Source organism: Drosophila teissieri, chromosome 3R (assembly GCF_016746235.2).
Source record: "Drosophila teissieri strain GT53w chromosome 3R, Prin_Dtei_1.1, whole genome shotgun sequence".
NCBI lineage: Eukaryota > Metazoa > Arthropoda > Insecta > Diptera > Drosophilidae > Drosophila > Drosophila teissieri.
This window is the reverse complement of record NC_053032.1, coordinates 8,906,175-8,927,261: the sequence shown is the minus strand read 5'-3', so window position 1 is coordinate 8,927,261 and position 21,087 is coordinate 8,906,175. Positions and strand designations below refer to the sequence as shown.

General features: G+C 44.0%; 3 protein-coding genes across 3 annotated transcripts in view; 1 reads left to right on the top strand and 2 right to left on the bottom strand.

The window, feature by feature from the left end:
* LOC122620617 overlaps positions 1-21,087 on the bottom strand; it is a 74,635-nt gene that overhangs the window by 18,085 nt on the left and 35,463 nt on the right. Inside the window, exons 3-8 of the mRNA XM_043798177.1 lie at positions 15,719-15,841; positions 7,117-7,287; positions 6,902-7,049; positions 5,189-5,316; positions 3,344-3,965; positions 2,458-2,558 (exon numbers count right to left, since the gene is read on the bottom strand). Of these exons, the coding sequence (XP_043654112.1) occupies positions 2,458-2,558; positions 3,344-3,965; positions 5,189-5,316; positions 6,902-7,049; positions 7,117-7,287; positions 15,719-15,841 (1,293 nt within the window). The remainder of the gene's footprint in view (positions 1-2,457; positions 2,559-3,343; positions 3,966-5,188; positions 5,317-6,901; positions 7,050-7,116; positions 7,288-15,718; positions 15,842-21,087) is intronic.
* On the bottom strand, positions 11,146-12,438 carry LOC122620615 (trimethyllysine dioxygenase, mitochondrial). Its single transcript, XM_043798175.1, has 2 exons — positions 12,222-12,438; positions 11,146-12,163 (listed from the first exon to the last, which is right to left on the bottom strand). The coding sequence occupies exons 1-2, from the start codon at positions 12,409-12,411 to the stop codon at positions 11,259-11,261; spliced, it is 1,095 nt and encodes a 364-aa protein (XP_043654110.1). The 5' UTR covers positions 12,412-12,438; the 3' UTR covers positions 11,146-11,258.
* On the top strand, positions 12,803-13,831 carry LOC122620616 (eukaryotic translation initiation factor 3 subunit G-2). Its single transcript, XM_043798176.1, has one exon. The coding sequence runs from the start codon at positions 12,901-12,903 to the stop codon at positions 13,720-13,722; it is 822 nt and encodes a 273-aa protein (XP_043654111.1). The 5' UTR covers positions 12,803-12,900; the 3' UTR covers positions 13,723-13,831.

The following is a 21,087-nucleotide window of genomic DNA, read 5'->3' as shown; positions in this document are numbered from 1 at the left end:
ATCGTGTATCCTATATACAAGCAATGTGGGTGCGATTGTGGGCGGTGGTGCGATGGGTGGTGCTGGTTTGTACTGGGTGGTTCTAGGTGCTTAGTGCTGTGTGCTTGGGTGGGTGGGTGGTTGGGGGAGGTGATAGGGTGCTGCGAAAGCGTGTTTGTAACATTTTGTTGTTGGCGCATTGCTGACAAATCGCTTTATTTGCTTTTTAGTTGTGCTTAATTAAATTTTCAAATTGAACGCTCAGCTTAATTCTTCTACACGAGATTCCCATTACTTGTGGAGTGTGCAAGAAGCGGTCATTACAAAGACTAATTCTTTTCCCTCGGCCCAACGAACTAATGTGTGTTGATAAAATTCTTGATTTTTAAATATTTTGTTCGAAAGACTTGAATAAAGTAATTCTTCAATTGATGCTCCTTATTTTGTATTTAAATTTGAAATTCGCGTACGAAGTATGACGAGTTCTAAGCCGTAAATTCCCACATTGTTTATTTATTTTCTTCTGCATTGTTGCTGCTCACAGCTTTATGTAAACTACAGTATAAACTGACATTGTTGACGCCATTTTGGAACATTTTAAGCCCTCGAGGCCATTGACAATGTTTATGCTTTGCATTTGAGAATCCAATCAGCAGCAATAACAATTCAATTTAAATAACGCAGCTCACTGAAAAGAGTGGCTGAAGCACTGCCTTTAGCTCCGATATTTATGCACACAGTATCTGATAACCCCGCCACATTCGGGCTTATTGTTGTGACTGCTTGTGTTGTTAATTTACTGGGCGCCATAAACGTAAATAAGGCAAGTGTCGGTGAGAATGTATGCCAATCGACATGTGTGTGTGCGCCTGACGAGCATAAATAGTTTGCTAATATTTACAGCAATCCCATAGCTCGCCAGCTGCAACAATAGACAAAGCTGTATGCAGAAGTGCATAATGCACAATGCACCATGCTGGCTGGGGACTGGGGAATGGGGAATGGGAATTTACAACTTTGTTCAGCAGATTGCCGAGTGCAACGAGACGGAAACAAAACGCCATCGATGATGATGGACGGCCACCGTCAAATGGCAAGTGAAATCTGTGGCAATAAATAAAAAGAGGATGCGCAACGCACAATCAAGGGACCAAACAGGGCAGGATGCATTGATTAGGCCATTAACAATTGCAGGCAGGCGGTTTTATTGTGTTGGCTGAAATGAGCAATCCTGTAGATAAACAGCATTCCCAAGGGGAGAACTTAAAATAAATAGACGCGGAGAACTAATTCAAGGTCGAAAATATCTTGATTTGAAAACTACATTATCCTGATAGGTGCCATTAGTTTATATTTCAGATAGGTATTGGCCCAATTATTTAACTAAAGGAATACATTTTTTTCGACATCCAATTGAGTCCAAATCGAGTCAAGCTTGTTCGTTTTACCCTTGAATTTCGTTTTAACGGAGCACCGTCTATATTAATTAGAAGATAATACCAATAAACCAAAAGCCACGGTGAAGTGCAAGGTTCTAGGTCTTGCAATTTGCTCCTTGATGACGCGTTAAGGGGTCGAAATGCTCTTTATGGCACTTGTGTGCTTTGCATCAGGATATGCATGAGACTGTGTGAGTGAGTGTGCTCTGTGTGAGCGTGTCTGTGAGTATCTGTGCATTCATGGAACTGCAACTGATTGCCCTGCAGATAGCCAATGCCATGGAGCAAGCCGCAAACAACAAAGGACGCCTGTTTGCCTGGTCAAAACGCTTGAGTTTGCCAGTTTTGTTTACCTAATAAGCTTTTGGACAGGGAGTGAGTGAGAGGGTTCGATGTGAGACAAAGAGAGAAAGAGAGAAAGCCATGGTCAGAATGGTGCAATTTGTGCCAGAAAGAGAAAGGAAGGGCGTTCCAGTGGTTTATGGTGCGCTTTAACTCATCTGGCTCCTTGAGGAATACTTACTCACACGCCAATTGTCTAGTTTATGACTGAACCCTACGCTTCGATTCTCATTCGCAGTGCATAATATTTAATTTGAATTAAATGTGACCCAATTAGAGAAGGGCTTACATACCCTTATCTCACATGCAACTAACATACTTAACTGAAGCTGAAAGAATTAACATAGAACAAATAAATAAAAATAAATTACCACCGATTTTTAACAAAAGGTTTTACAAATACACATCCTAATGGATTCCCAAAAATAATATAATATGGTAAAAAATTATATAATTTTATTATTATTTTAAGTGAGCAATTTGACCACTTTTAGATCGATAAATCAAACAAGGTTACACATCCTTTTATCCTCCAATCTGTCAATAGACCTTCGCATAGTCCTGACTTTAATATATGCCTACCCGTAAATACCAATACATAATTTAGCAGAAATCGTTTTCATATTTATTTCAAAGTGCCGGGGGCGTGCGGATTAAATTACAGGGCAACCTGGCTAAGTGCAATTAGTGAACTCACCTCGCTCGTCCATGGAGGGTCCTGTGTAGGTGCGGTGGGTTATATCGCTGCCGGCGACTAAATCGCCGAGTGGTGCTGTTTTGTGCATTTTGGTGCCAGTGCTGAATAAATTGCAGAGTTGTACAGATAATTAAGTGCAAATTACCAAACATAGTGCTCAGGTGTGTGGGAGGAGGGGAGGGGAGTTGGGGTAAACTGAACAACAAAATGCATAAGTAGATTTGGCAAATTACATAAATCTTGTTTGTTACGGAAAGAAACTGACTCAAGGTGTGCATTAATCGGCTTAGGGCATTACGAATACAATGGCCAATTACCAGGCCAAGAGGAGCCGAAGGTTATGACCCCCATTTTCATTTTCAACGGATTTCCAAATGTTTGGCTGCTTGGATGCTTGTACGCCTGGCTGCCCGGCCAGCTGGCAGGCATTATAAATTAATTCTGTGTCCAGCTAAGACTGCCCAACTCACTGGGATATTCACGAAGATGAAATGCATTAAAATCAGATTATATAAATGCTCGACAAGTGCCCAGGGAGCCGATTAGTACGAGTACTCGAAGTTTGCTTGTTTACTTGCTGCCAGCAGCTGGACTTATTCATTAGTTGGCTTTTTAACCGGAAATTGTGGTATACCCAAGTGAGTCAATTATTTTAAAAGCTTTTTGCATAAACTTTTCAGCTCCTCGGTGGTTAAGAGTAGAGTTAATGAAAGGCTACATATGGAAGGCTGGATTCTAGGGGTCTCTGGCAATCACACACATGTGTGTGTGTGTGCGGGCTCTAAACTTTCTGAAAAAGTTGCCAGTCGAAGATGCCAACTTAAGTCAGTCCAGATGGGGGAAAGGCAGGAAAGGAACTTTTCCAACTTGGCCACCAGCGGCATACTTAGGTGGGCTGGGAATCGTGGGTGCGGGACCCGGAAGTCCAGATCCCGTCGTCGAGCTCTGATCGCCGTGGCTGTAGAAGGTGTGCGAGTGTGGGTGCGAGTGGGAGTGCGGCCCGGCATCCACCACCACCACCACGTCGTGGTCCAGCTCGCCATTGTGGTGGTGCACCGTAACTGGCGGCGGCTTCTTGTTGACCACCACCTCCACCACCACGTCGTCGTCGTCGTCCAGAGTGTGCGGACTGTGCGAGGCCAGGACCAGAGGATTGTTGATGCCCCACGACGGCGGATGCAGGTAGTGCGGGTAATTCGAATAAATCTCGGCTCGTATGCGGTCATCATAGTCGTCGTCGTCGTCCTCCTCGTCCTCGTCCTCATCCCCATGGCCGCCGGGATCCTCGTCCTCGGCCTCGTTGCCCTCGTCCTCCGGATCGTTCAATCCGTTGGGCTCGTCGTGGTACTCGATATTGTTGGTCATGAGCTCCGTGCCATTCATGCCATGGTGCCTCTGCCTCTGCCTCGGCTTGGGCTTGGATTTCGCTTTGGGTTTTGGCCGCGGCTTTGCCTTCGGCCTGGGCTGCTTCAATTTCGGCAGCCCGTTGGGGAAAAATATTAGTCTATCTGAAAGGGGTTGGGGCAGAAGTGGAAGATGGGACGTGGGAAGTGTTGGACGGTGCGTGCGTGCGGAAGAATAGAGAAGAACATTTAGTGCCGGTGTGGTGCAAATTGTGGCTATAATACCAAGTGTGCCACAGTGTATGTGTGTGTGGGTATTTAATTAGTGCAATTAGTGTGTACTTGTATAATAAAATTTAGCGAAACGGGAGGATGGGGATCATTCTGCTCTGGGGTGCTGTTAATCCATTAGTGCAGGTGGCCGGGTGAAGTGGAAAATGAAATTATGCTTTAAAGAGTAGTTTTTTTTCGGTGGTCTGGCGTGGGTTTGAAATCAAAGCTGTGAACTAACCGATGTTAATATGCTAGCCCTAGTCCTGCACATGGAGTATTAGTTGTTAGTATAGCTTGATCTAGCGATAGTCTTATATCTACGGTTAGAGAGATAGTAAGTTCTAGATGTAGTGTTCTTGGGTGCAATCAATCTAAAGCACGGACTCAGTTCGCTGGGTGGCAGTTAACTTTAGCGAGTGACTGTATGTTTAATGGGCTGATAGCTTACAGCTACAACAAACTTGGATAGGTGACAGATAGAGAAAGAGAGATAGAGAGAGAGAGAGAGAGAGAGAGAGAGCGAGAGGTAGAAAGAGATAGCACGGCAGCTTTGGTTTACATTGATATACATTCGTATACGTGATATTTAGGATTACTGATAGCATTGCTAATGTTCGTACAGTATGATATATATTGGATATAGGCATATTGATTACTGTTTACTGATCGCAGAACATGGGTTTCATTTTGGATTTTCTCTAGTTGGTTTTGATGCAGAAGCGTGCGATAGTTTAGTTTCTGGTTTTTGTTTAGGTTACTTAAATGGTTAGGCTAGTTTCGGGATTGAGCGTTTCACAAAATTACAATAACCAAATGAATTCAAGGAACGGAAAAGGAACTCAAGAGTCAGTTAAGAACGAACCAAATCGTTTCGTTATAGGCAGGTAAAGGTGATCTTCATTTTGAATACCATTGGGTTGACAGAGAAATAGAGACACATAAGAACAGAGGACAATGAAAATAAAATCTATATAGTTAATCCACGATTTTCAAAGCATTCGCTTTTTGTTTGTACTCTCAGCTGTTTGTGTTGTTGCTTGTTGTAGTTGTTATTGGTTGTTATAGTTGTTTCTGAAGTCACGGTCAAAAGTTCAGCCTCGCCAGTCGAAACTTACCCACGCACGGATTGTGATTAACAATATTAAAGATACGATCACAGCGCTTTTTCATATGGTTGTTCGGGCAGATGCATCCGAACATGGGCGACAGCCGCAGATTGGTCCAGGAGTCGTGGCAGGCGTCCCTGAAACGAGAACGAAGAAAGCCCTTATTAAACACTCATTCCACCCCAATCGGGTCTAAGTCATCACGGGTTTGCGAGTCCCGGCTAATTGAATTCATTTCGAGTTCCTAACCGCCGCAACCGAAGCCGCATCGCCGGCGACTTCCGTTCGGGGCATGCAAAGTTTAAAATTGGCAATTACATCAAAAATGCATGTGCACACTAAGAAACGGGATTTAAATGCCTAGAAAATGTGGAACCAATAAAGGGTAAAGTTCAAGCCCTTTCTTTAAAAAGCAACGTCTATTTTATATAATTTTTGAATTTGGATTTGTTTGTTTAATTTTACTAAAAGATTTGGCGATGCCCTAAACCTCTTCTCTAGTATTCTGAACATTTAAAATGTGTCTTAAGCCCTACATTTTTCCAAGTGTACCCACACGGCGCTGCAATTAATATTTTATCGCATAGGTGGATCTCAACCCGAACCGAAAACCCGCAGCCAGAATGCCTGGCATGCGTGCGGAAAGTTTTAGGCTGGTTTGGAGGGATGAAGGGGGCGCCAGTTGAAGTGGAAGTGGAGAACTTTAAGACCAAGTTTGAAAGTCTGCACCGAAGTCAACTCCCAGCTCCCAAGTCCCTCTCCCTCCGCCCACCACCCACTCCCAAGTGCCGCCGCAAAAAGTCATTTCGAGTTATTAAAACATTCAGAACGTTTGTATTCAAGTGTATCGAGGCAACGAGCCATCGAGCCATCGAGCTACGAGGCAAGGAGCCAGGCGAGTCCTGGCAAAAAGGAAATCGCGTCAGTAAGGATATGTGATGGCTAAAGGAAGCAGCAAGATGCCGGCAAGCAGGAAGTTTCATTTCGCCTTCTGTTCGCTCAACTTGACTCCTGTTTACGCTGCTGTCTGCGTTCTGCTTTCTGTGCTGTGTGCGTTGTGTTTTTTGCCAATAAACGCGAGTATTGAATGTTGCAAGGTGGCTGGTGGTTCTTCCCCTCTTTAAGCCCGGGTGGGAGAACACGTGGGTACACTCAATCTTCTCCACTTTTTGTCGACTGCCAATGCAAATTGCATTCGCCGTTAACTATTAAGCGGCACAATCACGTTGCACCATGGAGCAAATCAATTTTCTTATTAAGTCAAACACGTTTAAATTTAATTTGCATTATCAGAGTTGGCTCTTGGTAGTGGACTTCGATTTTCCATTTTCATAATTTGACATATATTTTAATAGTAATGGTCTGGCTCGTGTCATTAAATAAAGCTATCAATTTGTTATAAGCGCTCTTTGGTTCAATTTTCTACGTTTCGCTATGAAATTGGGCCACTATCTAATTATCCCTCGTTCGGCAGTCTACAAAAAGCTGGCCATATTCATTTGATTTTATAAGGATATGCATTTTTAAAGTGGCTAATAGGAAAACGGTAATATGTTTTTAAGCGTTCTTTCTTTGAAACTTTACCCTATTAATAAGAGAAGTATATACATATGATAAAGCGATGCCTTACATTAACTTGGTAACGACAGGTTAATTAGTTTGTAGTAGTTATAAAATGAAGTACATATGAAAGCGTGGCAAATTTCTCAAGTCATAGCTTACCTGTTTTCCATTTTGCACTTGTTGTCGCGCACTTTGCAATGCGTCTTGAAGTCCTCGAAGAGCTTTAGACATTTGCGTTCTTGTTGGCAGACGGAGAGTGCATGGTTGCAAGTTGGTAGGGCATCAATGGGGTACGGATCCTTTTCGGCTGCATAATGGATGTGAAAAGTCGGTTAGGAACCTTAAATTTTCTAAGAAAGTTCCCTCAGACGCACCTTTCTTTAGCACAAATCCACACGGATGATCGAAGAGAAAGTCCCGAAAGTGATTGCAGTCGGGATCCATTCCGGGCTCCTTACACAGGCAGGTGGGCCGGAAGAACTGGAAGGCCTGCAGGGTGCGCAGGGCAGCCTGGCACTTGGTCACCGTCACCGTGCTGCAGGACACTGGAAATGGGAGAAGGGGTATTGAGTACTACATGGTGTCGCAAGTGAGTGGCAGTTGTATCCATTTTGGGATTGGGCGGATATGCTTAATGATCTATAAATGGTAGCTGTGCTTAAACTTTGACATCTCATGTCGTGCTGTACCACTTTTGGTTCAGCAAATCGATTACCAGCTATGTGAATGGCTACACTTTAGGAATTATAGTTGCAAAACTCAAAACTGTATTAATATATAATTAAATGTAGTTTTATTTGTTTGCTTAAGAGTCGTGTTGGTAAGGTAAAATTGTATGAATTCTTAACTTTTTTCTATTTGATAAATTGTATAAGTATTTATCTTGTTTTTTCATAGTATTTATGCTTGCGTAAATTGAATAACTGATTAAGACTGTTTAATTTGTTTTAAGTTACAGAACTAGTTTGGATGTTGGAGCAGCTATTAGAACTTTCAATGCCTTTAGTAAATAAATTCATAAAAATGTATAATGTTAACAAATAGCGAAAGCTCAGAGACTGTCCGTATAGCTCCGTTACTTTGGATGTTTTTTGAATATATTTAGATTTTAAGCAATACCAATAAATGCCGCTAGGTGGGGCTAGTGTGCAATCCCGGAAACAGTCGCTTTCCTTTTTTACATATCTCCATCTCTCTCGCCCTTCCAATTTCGGAGTAGCGGGTATCAGATAGTCGAGGAGCTTAAATGTTATTTCTTTCAGTGCAGGTTCGGGCCGTGACAGTTGTTATAAATGGTTATAAATGGCAGCGAGACAACTACTAACCAGACACATGTCATAATAAAATCCGAGAGGGAGGTTACAACAACTGCTATATGAATAATTGAGTCTGCAAACAAAACGGTCGATTTAAGCGCCCAATGAAGCGATGCGCAGGGAGCGTGGTCGGGATAATATTTTATAACATAATAAATTATGAGTAGCACATAGACGCTACGGTGTGTGGGTCTGTGACAGCTTATTCGAGCATATGACAACCACTACTGCACACTGCTCCAACTGCTGCGTCAAACAAAAGGCAAACATCTGTTGGCCATCTATTGTCCTTTTGGCCATAAAACATAAGCCCTACTAATAAACCCGGCTACGCCAACACTTCACAAACACGGCCAGCAGAGCAGGAGACGCACACACACTCATTGGGAACAGGGATAGGGATAGGGACCGGGACCGGGACTCGTTTGGCTCGTCATAAGCCGTAAAATCGCCAAAAAGCAAAACAAGCAAACTGCCGGACAATGGGAGTCTCCCATACGGACTCCCATCCGGCATAATGGGAAGCGAGTAGGGGTGTTAGTGGTGGTAGTGGTGGCCACCACGCCATGTGGTTCACGTCACTCAACTGACCCGAACCAAACTGAGCCCCCTTTCGGTGACCCCTGTGATTGCCCTATGCTACGACCCATCCAATAACGCCCTTGTCCCATGCAGACCGGACATGATTATTTGCTAGTTGAACATAAAGTTGATTCTGCGGAGGGGAGTTCGTTGGAGCTGGGAGTTGGACGGCATGCACGCACACATGGAAACACTGACATAGACTGCGCAACAAGTGACATTTTTCCCAGGCATCCATCATTTTTATGCCCCTTGCTGCCGCACAGTTTTATTTTTTCGTGTCGATGTCCTTTCGGTTTTTTGGATTTGGGGATTTTCGGGGTCCCATGTGGTGTCAATTAAAACTCGTTGGCTGCGTATCAAAGGGAAACGCGGCGTGTTCACACGCCTGGAACATGGAAATGGAAAATGCTGCCTTGAAAGCAAACAAAAATAAATTCCTTGTAATTAGAGCATTTAAAGACCAAATTAGTTGTGAGCTTTGAAAAACTCTTTCAGCGATTCATCATTGACAATGATTACCTAAATTAGTTTATGGTTTTCGTGGGGATTTTCATTTAGGTTCGTAGTGTGTTTTCCATGTAAGATAAGGAAAACGTATTATGACGACATACCATAGTATCATAAGGTATAAAATAATACCTGCAAATACAAGAAGGAGGCGACTGACAAGACTGGGAAACCTAATTCCGTATGCATGCTCTGCATGCTCTCAAGCATATAGAGTTGTATTAAGATTATATACTTTATATTTGCTTTCTTTCTCTCCGTGTGGTTACTGCATTTGATGGGTGGCCGGCTAACTAGATGCCACTCGTTTGGTCCGCAGGTCCTGGCCATCGGTTTTTCTTGGTTAGTGGCACCTGGCTTTGGTTTCGTCATTGCATGCTGGGCGGCCATAAAAAATAAAGCCAAGGCGAGTGGTTTTTATGCTTCGTCGCCATCAAGCGACGCCATTTGCTGTTGTGTTTTTTCCTTTTTTTTTGAAGTGACGCCGCCATTGCCATTGCCCTTGCCTTTTACTGTTATTGTTAAGTCCTCAATTCGTTTTTATTCGAAACGCGTTTCCGGTTGTTGAGTTGGTCGCTGAATTGGTTCAATGATTTCTTTGTTTGTTTGTTTGTTTGTTGCTGCCACCTGACTGTGTGTGCTCGCCATTTTTCGCTGCCGTGCTTTATTTGATTTTAGTTTGATATTTGTTTTTGCTGCCTTGGCCTGGCCATTGTTTTTATTATACTTTGGCTTTTTATGGCGTCTGTAGGTGAAATTTATGAGTCATTTATTAAGTTTAGCTGCCATTCAAGGGCGTATAAATTATGATCGAACATATTAATTACGAGTAAGTCAAGCAGGCACTTTGTGTTTGAACTATTTCGGCCGGAATGTCCTGTTTCCAGTTCCTTTTCCGTGTGTGTCATGTGTGTGTCCTTTGTGTCCATGCTCATGTCCGTGGTGCTTGTTGGTTTTATTGAACCATCGACAAGTGCCCCGGTGGCTCAAAGTGAGTGCAGCGTTTTAAAACGGAAGTGGAATGCCGAAAAGTATGCGATGCAAAGGCACGACTGCTGCGCTGCAACTTCCGCCGAAGGAAAAGCGAGCAAAAATATATTTATCGCCCAGCTGGGGCATCGAAGCTGCTTTTAAAGGCTTTTCCCGGTCGTGCCCGCGCATATGAGAGCTGGGTGAAATACGGCAAAAGCGGGCGGGAAAACCTGCATGAAATGCAATTATCATAAATATTCAGACACTGTACGTTCGCCGTTTGCCGGATCTCTTTAAGGCACATCCATATTTGGAGGACATTTAAAGGACAGTAGCGCGACAGCCATTAACCTGCACAGCCAACAAAAAGTAATTTCACTTTTAAATGAAAAAGTTCAAAGTGCGTTTGTTTATGCCAAACACTCACTCGCACACAAATACAGAAAACCCACATGAGACGCTGGCCATAAAAACAAATGCCAAATGATTTTTGCTGCCGGTTTTCCGTTTGCGATCCACCTCCCCTATGACAAAAATTAGACGCTGGCCAGCAGTGTAATCGTAACTTTTTATTATGATGCGTTAGCATTTGCAATCCAAATTGAATTGGAGTGGGACTCGGTTCAGAAAAAAATATGTGCTTGAACAATTTGCACGAATTTTTTCTTTCACAGAGCTAGACTCCCTAATTCCTTGACAATGTATAATATTCCTAAGAAATGTTCCGCTTTTTAACTATGTTCTTCATTGAGCAATTAGAATAATCCAAATATTTCATTCTTATAACCTTGGCCGGCTATAATGATTTCATACAGACTCTTACATCGCCGTGAAGGAGTCAGTTTCAAAGCTATCTGCATGAATCTTTCCCATTGTGGAAAGTATGTAATTCGGAATGGGCCGGTTGGGACCACATATCATATAGCTGCCACAGGAATATTCCGGTACATTAATTAGAAATTATAGAAAATAAATCATTGTTCATTTGTTTCTGATCATAAATGGTTATATTTCAGTATAAATCAGTTATTTGCTAGCTTACTAGCTAGCTTTCTATCTTGTTTTAACAAAAATAGTGATGCCCAAATATTCGCGGTTGTCTTTCTTCTGGTAATAACTTTTAATTAAACGAAACTTCAGTCAATAATTCCCAACACTCGAGCCTTGCTGAGAAAATCCGTGCGCTGCACATAAGAACCGGACATGGTGCGACTTCCTGTATAAGCCTCTCGACCATGGAGCACTCTCCAGTTGTCGAAGAGCACAATGCTGCCGGGAAATAGCTTCAGAGCCCACTGCTGTTCCTTATCCCGAACAATCAGCAAAAGCTGGCGAAGACTCTCGTAGAACTCGGCCATCTCGGATTGGGGGATGGTATTAAACACAGCGCGATCGTATACATTCAGCCTGAGTTGAACAAATTCCTGAGTCAGTGGATCCACCTGTATAATGGGGGCAGTGTGGCGGTGGTTCTCCCCTTTCTCGAGATACTCTCCAGGAACTGGTACCCTGCACAGTACATCATAAGCGGCGGGATACCGGCGTTTCAGTTCGTGGACCACATGCAGACCATCCGCAAAGAAGTTTTCGCCACCTGATCCCGAGTGCTCGATGCAATGTAGAGCCTGTAATCCGGCTGCATCGCTGAAGTAGGTATTATCTGTGTGGGAACCCAGATGAAGCTTGGTGTAAGCGGTATCTGCGTGATCGGGGTTATCGCTGAAAGTCCACATCTCGCCAAAGAACGTTTTCATAAGGGGAAAAACTCGCCGCAGAGCCAACTCTGTCATATTAGCAGTGGGAGCCACATCATCGATAAAGACAATGCCGTACCGGACAAGAGATTCAACCAGCGACCTGACTTCATTATCACTGGAAACCAGCTGGGGCAATGGGAATCGTAAGTGCCGCTCGTTTTGCAAGATAATGCTGCGATTCCAGGGTGTCAGATTGGTGGACTTTGATCGCCGACCTATCAACCTCTCCAGCTGGGAGTCAAAGATGAAGTCCAGGTCATAGCTCGACTGGTGAGCATCGCTCCCTAAAATTGCAGCCAAATTAAACCGAAGCTAGGTGCACTTTATATCTGTTTTTCTTACAATGCACTTGTAGATTCATCCCCTCGTACTTGACATTCAGCGGCATCACATTAGCTGGTATATCTAAGACATCGTATCGCCTCTGATTTGTTTCCAAATTTAGGCACTCCCCACATCGACAATGATCACGGAGCCAAAACTCATTGATTTCTATTAATTGTCTGGTTTTCGGGTGCTTCAAAAGCATCATATTAATGTCAATAGAACAACCGACAGATTAGAGCAGTGAAAGTGAACTAACAGCTTGAATGCTGATTATGTTTCAGCTTGGTCTCAACTGGACTCTTATCAATGGGAGAGCGATTATTTGCGCTCTTGTTTAAGCCAGAGATAAGAACTTATTTGTTTACTGAATAAGTTCAATAAAATAATTAAAATTATTGAGCACTGCATATAAAACTAAAAACGTATATTAACCAAATTGATTTGGACTTAGTAAGTTTCAGCTGCAATGCAATCGTATTGCACGAGTTGGTGTATTTATTATTAACAAACCATGTTGAAGCACATGCTTACTTTACAAATTGAAATTCGAAGTACCTTATATTAAAAGGGATTTCTGAAACACATCTCATCGCAACAGGCTAACCTGTACGTCTCTAGTAACATTCAAGTGGTGATTTTGAGATCTCTAAGTTTTTGATTCATTTTGGACCGGTTGTGTGGAAAATCATAGAAAATGAAAGCTTTCAATACTTCCTGGGCCGATGAGGTGGATGCGGACTATGTAGATGGACTGCCCCCTTCTAATGAGTACATCGAGGGCGACTACAAGTACGTAACGGAGTATAAGTTCAACGACGATGGCAAGAAGGTGAAGGTGGTGCGCACCTTCAAGATCGAGAAGCAGATTGTTCCAAAGGCTGTGGCTCGTCGCCGCAGCTGGGTAAAGTTTGGGGATTCCCGCTTGGACAAGCCCGGTCCCAACTCCCAGACGACCATGGCCTCCGAGGAGATCTTTATGCAGTTCATCGGCTCCAAAGAGTTCGACCAGACCCACGAAACCCAACTGGATCCCGGCAAGAACATCGCCAAGTGCCGCATTTGCAACGGCGAGCACTGGAGTGTCAATTGCCCCTACAAGGGCACCTCCATGGACAGCAAGACCATGATGGAAACCAAGGCCAATGCCGCTGCAGCTGCCGCTATAAGTGATCCCAGCAAGACGGGAAAATACGTCCCGCCCTTCATGAAGGACGGCGGAGGGGGGCCTGGCGGCAAAAATTGGGGACGCGGACGGGAACGGGACGATTCGTCGGCGGTTCGCATCTCAAACCTATCGGAATCCATGACCGAGGCTGATCTCGAGGAGCTGGTGAAGAAAATCGGACCGCACACCAAGATGTATTTGGCGCGCGAAAAGAACACCGGCCTCTGCAAGGGATTCGCCTATGTGCACTTCAAGTTCCGTCAGGATGCAGCTGCTGCCATTGAAGTCCTTAATGGCCACGGCTACGACCACTTGATCCTCTGCGTCGAGTGGTCCAAGCCTCAGCCGTAACGGGTATAGCCTGTGTATTCGATTCTCTGCTTTTTCGAGAACGGAAATGAGCTGCGGTGGCAAGGAAACCAAAATAAAATACAGGTACACCCTGAAAAATATGAGACAACTTTCATTTTTGAAGTCTTATTTGCAAACATTCTTCAGCACTTACAAAGAACTTACTATACTTTGCAAGCCAAAGGTCGTACACATAGAAACAGACACACAATAAGTTTATCCTAGTATATATTTTGCAATTTATACATTAAGCTACAGTTGATTTGACAAGTAAGAGAAAATGGGAAGTAGAAAGTCCTTAATAACGTTCATACAGTCATATTCAGTTGGGACTAGTCCATTTTCAAGTTGATATACACTCCGACCTCCAATGTTGATTCTTTTTCTGAGTGCATAAAAGAGAAAGCTCGCCTTGAGCGAACTAAAGCCGAGAATGCTCCGTTTTAAATGCGATTTTTTCGCCGTGCTGCTCCGCAGCCGCACAAAGGTGAAAGCCACTTAAATGGAAGCCAACGTGGTGCCGGATGATGATGGCATGGCGTTCCGTGGAGCTCTGCAGCTCTGCAGCTCTGGAGCTCTGGAGCTGAGAAATGCCACAAGACGCTAGCCGGACCGAATGAACATTAATAATTAAATATAAGAGCGGACTTATGCGCACGATACTCGGGACGGAGCTCCCCGCAACTCCTCGGAACTCCCCCGGACGCAAACTACGCGACCATGACGATGAACCGGGAATGAGTGGTCGGTGGATAGTGCTCGCGGAGAAGTCCTGGCTTAGATAGACATTTTGAATGAGGGGCGGATCAAAGCCAGGCACAAAAGAAATTTATTTCCATTGTTGTTGCTGCTGCGGTGGGATGGGTAGCAGCTAAAGCAGAGTCTAAAACAAATTACTGAATAATTTATAAATTAACTTTTTCTGCGGCGCGCTCATTCGTTCGTCGCCGGCCTTTGTTTGAGCGGCAGAGTGAATAGGTGGAAGTGGAAGGTGCACGAATGGGTGGCCAGGTGGGCGGGTGCTCGGCTTGACAGGTGGGTCAGTGGGTTTTCGGAGGGTGGGGATGAGGTGGGCGCTCGGGTAAGGAGAACGCCCTCAGCCACGCGTTTCTTTTTCATTTTGCCCCCTCAGGTCATGTGCGCTTACCGCACGCACACACACATTCACTCTTTTAGAGGAAAACAAACAGAACAGAAGATTAAAAGTCAAATGTTAAATAAGAAATACCCACTAGCTTGAGTGTAAGTGATACTTAAAGCGTAATCATTCGAATAGCAGATTAACTATTCATATACAATGGGGCCTACTTTAGATTGGAAGCCTACAAAAATATGTGATTTCTATAAAAATGTTCTAAATATCCTAGAATACAGTCAAACTATACCCAATTTTATGAAGAAACATATTTATATGTGTTTATATACGATACACAATATGTGCCTCGAAATATTACTCATACGCCCTGTGCACTCGGGTGCAATGCACCCCATCTCCCTTCTTCTACAAGGTACTGCAGAAACAGGCCATCACTCGACTCGACGGCGTTGAAACTCTCGGGGGCATTTGAATATTCAAATGCCATTCGCTGGCGTTTCGTGGTCGATCTCCTTCGCGGTCTCTGTTGCGCTTTAAGTGTACAGTGTACACTTTATTTACTGTGTTATTGCACGCGCGCCTGCTCACGAAGCCCTCAAAAATTGCTGAAATAATTACACAGTTGTCGAAGCAGCCACAACAACAAACTGTAAGCCCCAAGCAAATAACGATGAAAGAATATAATATATTCAACCGACTCGCACTGGCAGCGGAAATTAATTCTCAAATGACCAAAACTTGTGCATAATCAGCGTTGAACGCCGCAGGTGGAAGCTCGAGAGCTCCGCAAACACTTGACACAAAAACCCATAGATTTTGTGTAAACATTTCATCAGGGCGCGGCAAAATTATCGATTTGATTTCAATATGTTTGACTGAATGACTGGTTTGTTTATTTACCTGGAATGGGCCCGCAGACGCGCGGTATAATTTCCAAAATGGCCGAACATGAGGGATCCTCGAAGCACAGCTGACGTGCTAGGATACAATTCAGAATGGCCACGACGCCCTTAATGGTGGAACCTGCAATTAGAAATAAGAGCATATTCATTCAAGAGTTTTCAATAAAGTGCATGCTAAGCTGAATAAGTCAATTGCACAACTGTGTCATACATAATAATACTAAATATAGATTTAACGACAGTACGGTTCTTTTTCTAGTCCATTTTTACACTTGGCGTACTCGTATAAAGGACATTGTATCAATGGGACTGCTCAGTATCAGTTATTGGGGCTTCGAGATTAAGCGGATTAAGAGGTGCAGAGGAAATTGATCTAGCCGTCTGGAGGGGGTTACAAAACACACATTTATTGGGGGTAATATAATTTTTTCTGAATAGATCAGTTGGGGTGTGCCGTACTTTTAAAGGAGAAACTGACTACAAGTCTAGTCTGGACTTTAATTATGAGATTAAAAATCAAAAAGTGAGTACATATCCAAAAGTACATATCCAGTATTACATTAGGCAAAAAGTCTCTTCGCCTTGCGATACTTCTTCGGTGACCTAGAAAGATGGATGACATCCCTAAAAATGGATTTAATGAACTTTCAGGATGGCAGAGATGAAATCCGCTCATCCAAGGATCCGCTGATGTAACGGTCAATGATCTGATTAACAGGTAGGTTCTACCAAACTCATTATTCTTCGCAGCGAGCAAGGCAACATTGTGGTATCCATACTTATTGAATTCAATACATTTTTGGCATACGAGTCCCACGAGGAAATTCACCCGCAGAATGTTTAATAACCGAATTCCAACCAAAAGCCGCAGCAGTAGCAGCAGCAGCAGCAGCAACTTGCAACACGCAACAAGCAGCAGCAAGCCTCGTGTGGTGACAACATTAAGTTAAATTTAATTAAATCCCGGACTCTGTTCTTCGCCATCCTTTTACGAAGTATTGCGATACGTATATTTTTATGTCGCACAATTGTATGCAAATGCAATGTGTAAAGTCGCTCAAATATTTTGGTTCCGTCGTATTTGTCTTTTTGAGCGTAATTACAAATTGCTCATAAATATTTATGCCGGCGTTTTAATTATGTTAATTCACGGTGAACTGTTTAAAGCATTTACAATGATTTTCATTGAAAAATCCGACACGAATGAGGTGCTGGGTGGCAAAAAATCGCAATTATGTTTATATGCAGCTCTTAGTTTTTATCATAATTTTATGTTCTGCAAGAGTGAGATAGAGAGATATGGGTGGAGTGGGAAAAACAGACCGTTTATAAAACATTCATTTCAATTTCATTTCATTACGTAAAATAAACCAAGTCATCCGGACAGCAGCGACTGGGAGCACGGGCTGCTGTCTATCTAAGCAGTCGGCTTTATGGCCACTGCCTACCGGTCATGGTCCTTCCGCCAGCTGCTCCTCCAGCTCCTCCTGCTCCTCACCCTGCTTCTGTAAACCCTCTTCATCCGCCGGATGCCCCGTAAAAGTTGTATGTAGTTCGCTGCTGCTGCTGAATTTTTCTTGTTCACCCCTGAACCACCACCACCCCCACGCTCATTAACGAAATGACCGTTTGCATATTGCACGTCGGGTTGGAGGGGAAAACAGCAGGCGGAGGAGCGAGAGGTAGATTCCGGAGCCGGAATAACAAAAGAAGTGCCTTCAAAAATTCACGAATTGCATGCGGACGCAGCTGAACTTACTCCGCGGAGGAGCAACTGCGACTGCAGGAAGTGGCCTACTGCCCAAAACCGAGACGTAACCAGAGTGGTGGCTACAATTGCATGGCCGCAGAAGTTTCCCGGACTGCCAGTCGAACTGTTTGCGGAAATACTGTTTGCGGAATAAACAAAAGTCAGTGGGGAATCCAGCGGACAAAATAGCAAGTTTGGCTGGACTTTAAAGTGTTTTATGGTTATTGGGTGGGTGCCTAGAATTGCATTGAGATATGCAGCGCGCGTCTGGCTCGATGACAGCCGAGATATTACCAAGGACTTCGGTGGTCGGCGGATGGGGATCTTACGGCCGCAAATTGCCAACAGACCCCGAGGACACCCGCTCAATCCCCGGCGACCCATTTGGAATCACTTAAAACACACAAATCAAGCAAAAGTTGAAAACACAATAACAATTGTTTTGGGACACACCATAAATTTGCATGCCAAGAAGAGTAATGCTCCCAGCCACATAGAAAAAAGCGAAATAGGCACATAAATATGCGACCGACCGGCGTTCCCGTTCCCGTTCCTGTTCCTGTTCTCCTGTCCCACCTTCAAGCCCAGCTACTGCTCCTGCTCCTGCTCCTCCTCCACAGTCACATCTACATCCAAAACTCCGACGACGACAACCAGAACAATTCGTTTGTGTCACAATCAGATTCGGCACAGGCACAAAAATGTTCGCTTTTCGCGTTTCGCGTTTCGCGCTCGCCATGTTTCATGAATTATTTCCCCGAACCCCAAAAAGTTTTCGACCGAAAACTTTGACTGCAGAAAGAGGCCAGAAAAAAATCTGGCAAGGCAGGCAAGACATTGACTGGGAACTGGGAATTGTCCAGTGTTGCAGGCCAACTCCCAATGCTGCTCAGCGCTGCACTGGAGAACTGGAGCTTCAAATGGGGCAAAAATTGCATTGTATCCTTGTTGCTGACAACTAATATCTTATAATTAATAATATTCACTGATCCTCTTGCGAGTACAATTAATACAGGAAAATTGGAATACAGTTGTGAAAGTTATGAGGAAAAAGAGGGAACAGTGGTTTTAAAATTTCCTTGTTATTCCTTCGAATGCGTTCGCTACGACATTTGATATAGTTGAATAATAAATAAGTGTCATGGCATTTTTCTCAGTGCGCCTTGTTTGCGTTGATTCGTGCGGCGAACATTTCGATTACCATTTTCCCTGGTGGCGCGTTGCAAGAGGGGCGAAGGATGTGAGTGGAGGATTCCTCCAGTGTTTCGCATTTTCTGCTACTTCGCTGGAGCGCTGCCCCTTGCCCTCTGCCATCTTGGTCCTCTGCCCCTACCCCCTGCCCCTACCCTCTGCCCCCTGCCCTTGCCCACTGGCACAGCCATGCAGCCGCTGCTGCTGCTTAAATTTCAATTGTGTGCCGGGGGCGCCGGCCCGACGCTGGAGCACTCTGGTGCAGGCTTTAATAAATTATGGCCCACGCTGGGGGTGGCGTTCGAGAGGTATTGTTGGTGCTGGTGTTGGTGTTGGTGTTGCCACTGCCGCTGCTGCATGCTACTTGGAAAAAGTTAATACAACAAATGCGCTACTACCCAAACTACCCAACTACCCGAGCTACCCGCGGGCAACAACAATTGCAATAACAATGACCGCATTACGAGGCCGCGAATCGTTGCTCGAAAAGCCAAGTCGGTGGCAGTGGCAACATCAACAACATGGCCGAGAAATGGCAGCTTTACAACTTCCGGCAAACAAGGACTACGGCAGGGCGAAGGTTCCGAAGGGTCCGCCACTGTAATATGTTCGCTGTGGCTGCCGCGTTTTTATGTTCGCGCTCTCCGCCCGGAGACCAGAAAGCCAGGAGGCCATCCTTATGTCATTCGGGATTATTTTGTGGGTTAAAACTAATTTTCGGTCATGAAGTGGATTTCGCAGTGTGCATGTTGCCGACATTCGCCGGCCCATAAATATGCAGCACTGCCAACTACACGGAGCTCCGACCATTTGCATGGGTCGGCGTACAAAACATTGATTTCCCGACTCCAACTGGATCAATGTAGCGACTTAAAGCCCGCCCGGATTATCCGTAATAATACTCTTCCGGGCGGAGCCGTTAGGGCAAATGTCAACAATTGAAAGTGCGTGACCGAATTATTTCATTTCATTTTATTTAATTTATGGCCCAGGGTCGAGAGGCAGTCTTGCCGCCTCCTACGGCATTTAAATTTAACTGCAGTCGGACAATGCGAACAGAGCTCACTCGGTAAAAACAACATTACCAACAGGACACTGGCATCGCAACAGCAACAGCAACACCTACAGCAACAGCAACATAAAATGTCGCCTGCGGCCATTTTCATGGGCAACCATCCGAATTGGGTGTTGAGCTGGGCTTGCCTTAACCAAAACAAGGAAAACAAGAGCCCACAGAGAAAAACACGAGGCGAGATTCGGGGACATCGGCACGACTGAAAATTACCCAGTAATTGCAGACTTTTAAAACTGTCCAATTTTCAGTTACGCGGAAGTCTAGCTTATGCTGGAATTCAAGCAATCTTTGTTGCTGAACAAGTTCAACGCTAGACTCGACTGATTCAGGACTTATACCTCTGGACACTTAAACAAGATCAGACCATTATCAAGTGAAATCATTAAACATTTTTATTAATTAAATAAAAGGAATTAATCAGATTACATTTTATTTATTGAATTATTGGACATTTATTATAGGGCATTTCTTTGAATGTCGAGTAACACATTTACCCAAAATATAATATACCCCGAATCTGCTAGAAGCGGGTGTAAAAATCTGTCGTTCGAGGGGACGGGGTCTGAATAACGAGAATGCTGCTGGGGATTATGGTCAATTATGTGTAAATACAATTATTGTTATTGTTCTTGCTGTATCACGCTGTTGTTATTGTTGGGGCTGGTTGGTAATGGCGTTGTAGTTGTAGTTGTTATTACCATTGCCATTGTCATTGATGTTTTTCCATAATTGTAGTTACCGCTGTGCGATACATAAAATTTGTTATTTTCGCAGGACGCCGGCTGATGATCGATTCATTAAAACACGACAGCTTAAAACACCATCTAGTGACCTCCTTCGCCTCGCAACTGTCGCCTTCTGTTGTTATTGTCCTTGTTTGGTTGCTTGGCACGTTTCCCGTGATTTAAGTACATTTCCAGCAAAAACGAGTGAAATCAGGAAACAATAAAAGAGTGTAAGTACCAGTAAGGCAGCATTTGCAGAGACGCTGCAGCAAATGCCTCGGTATCACTGGGTGGTCTTTTCCATTCCGGCTTAGTCACGTCACCAGTGCAGGTCTTGCCAAGATTGGGATTCGAAAGGGGTTACATGGGACTTTCCGGCTCCAAGGGTTCAATTTTTATTTATTTATGTAACGTGGAATATGCCAAGAATTGGAATTATTGTACTTGCTGGGAAAGAAAACCTGAAAATCTGACTAAATTGGCTTGTACGTGTACAAAATGTTCAGCGCAAAAGGCTTGTCCTAAATAATTACATTAAAGTTTTTAAGCTATGTATGTGAAAAGGGTAGATAAACTATAATAATAAGAAAGATTTACAGCAGAATTGCATGCGTGACATTTTTTAA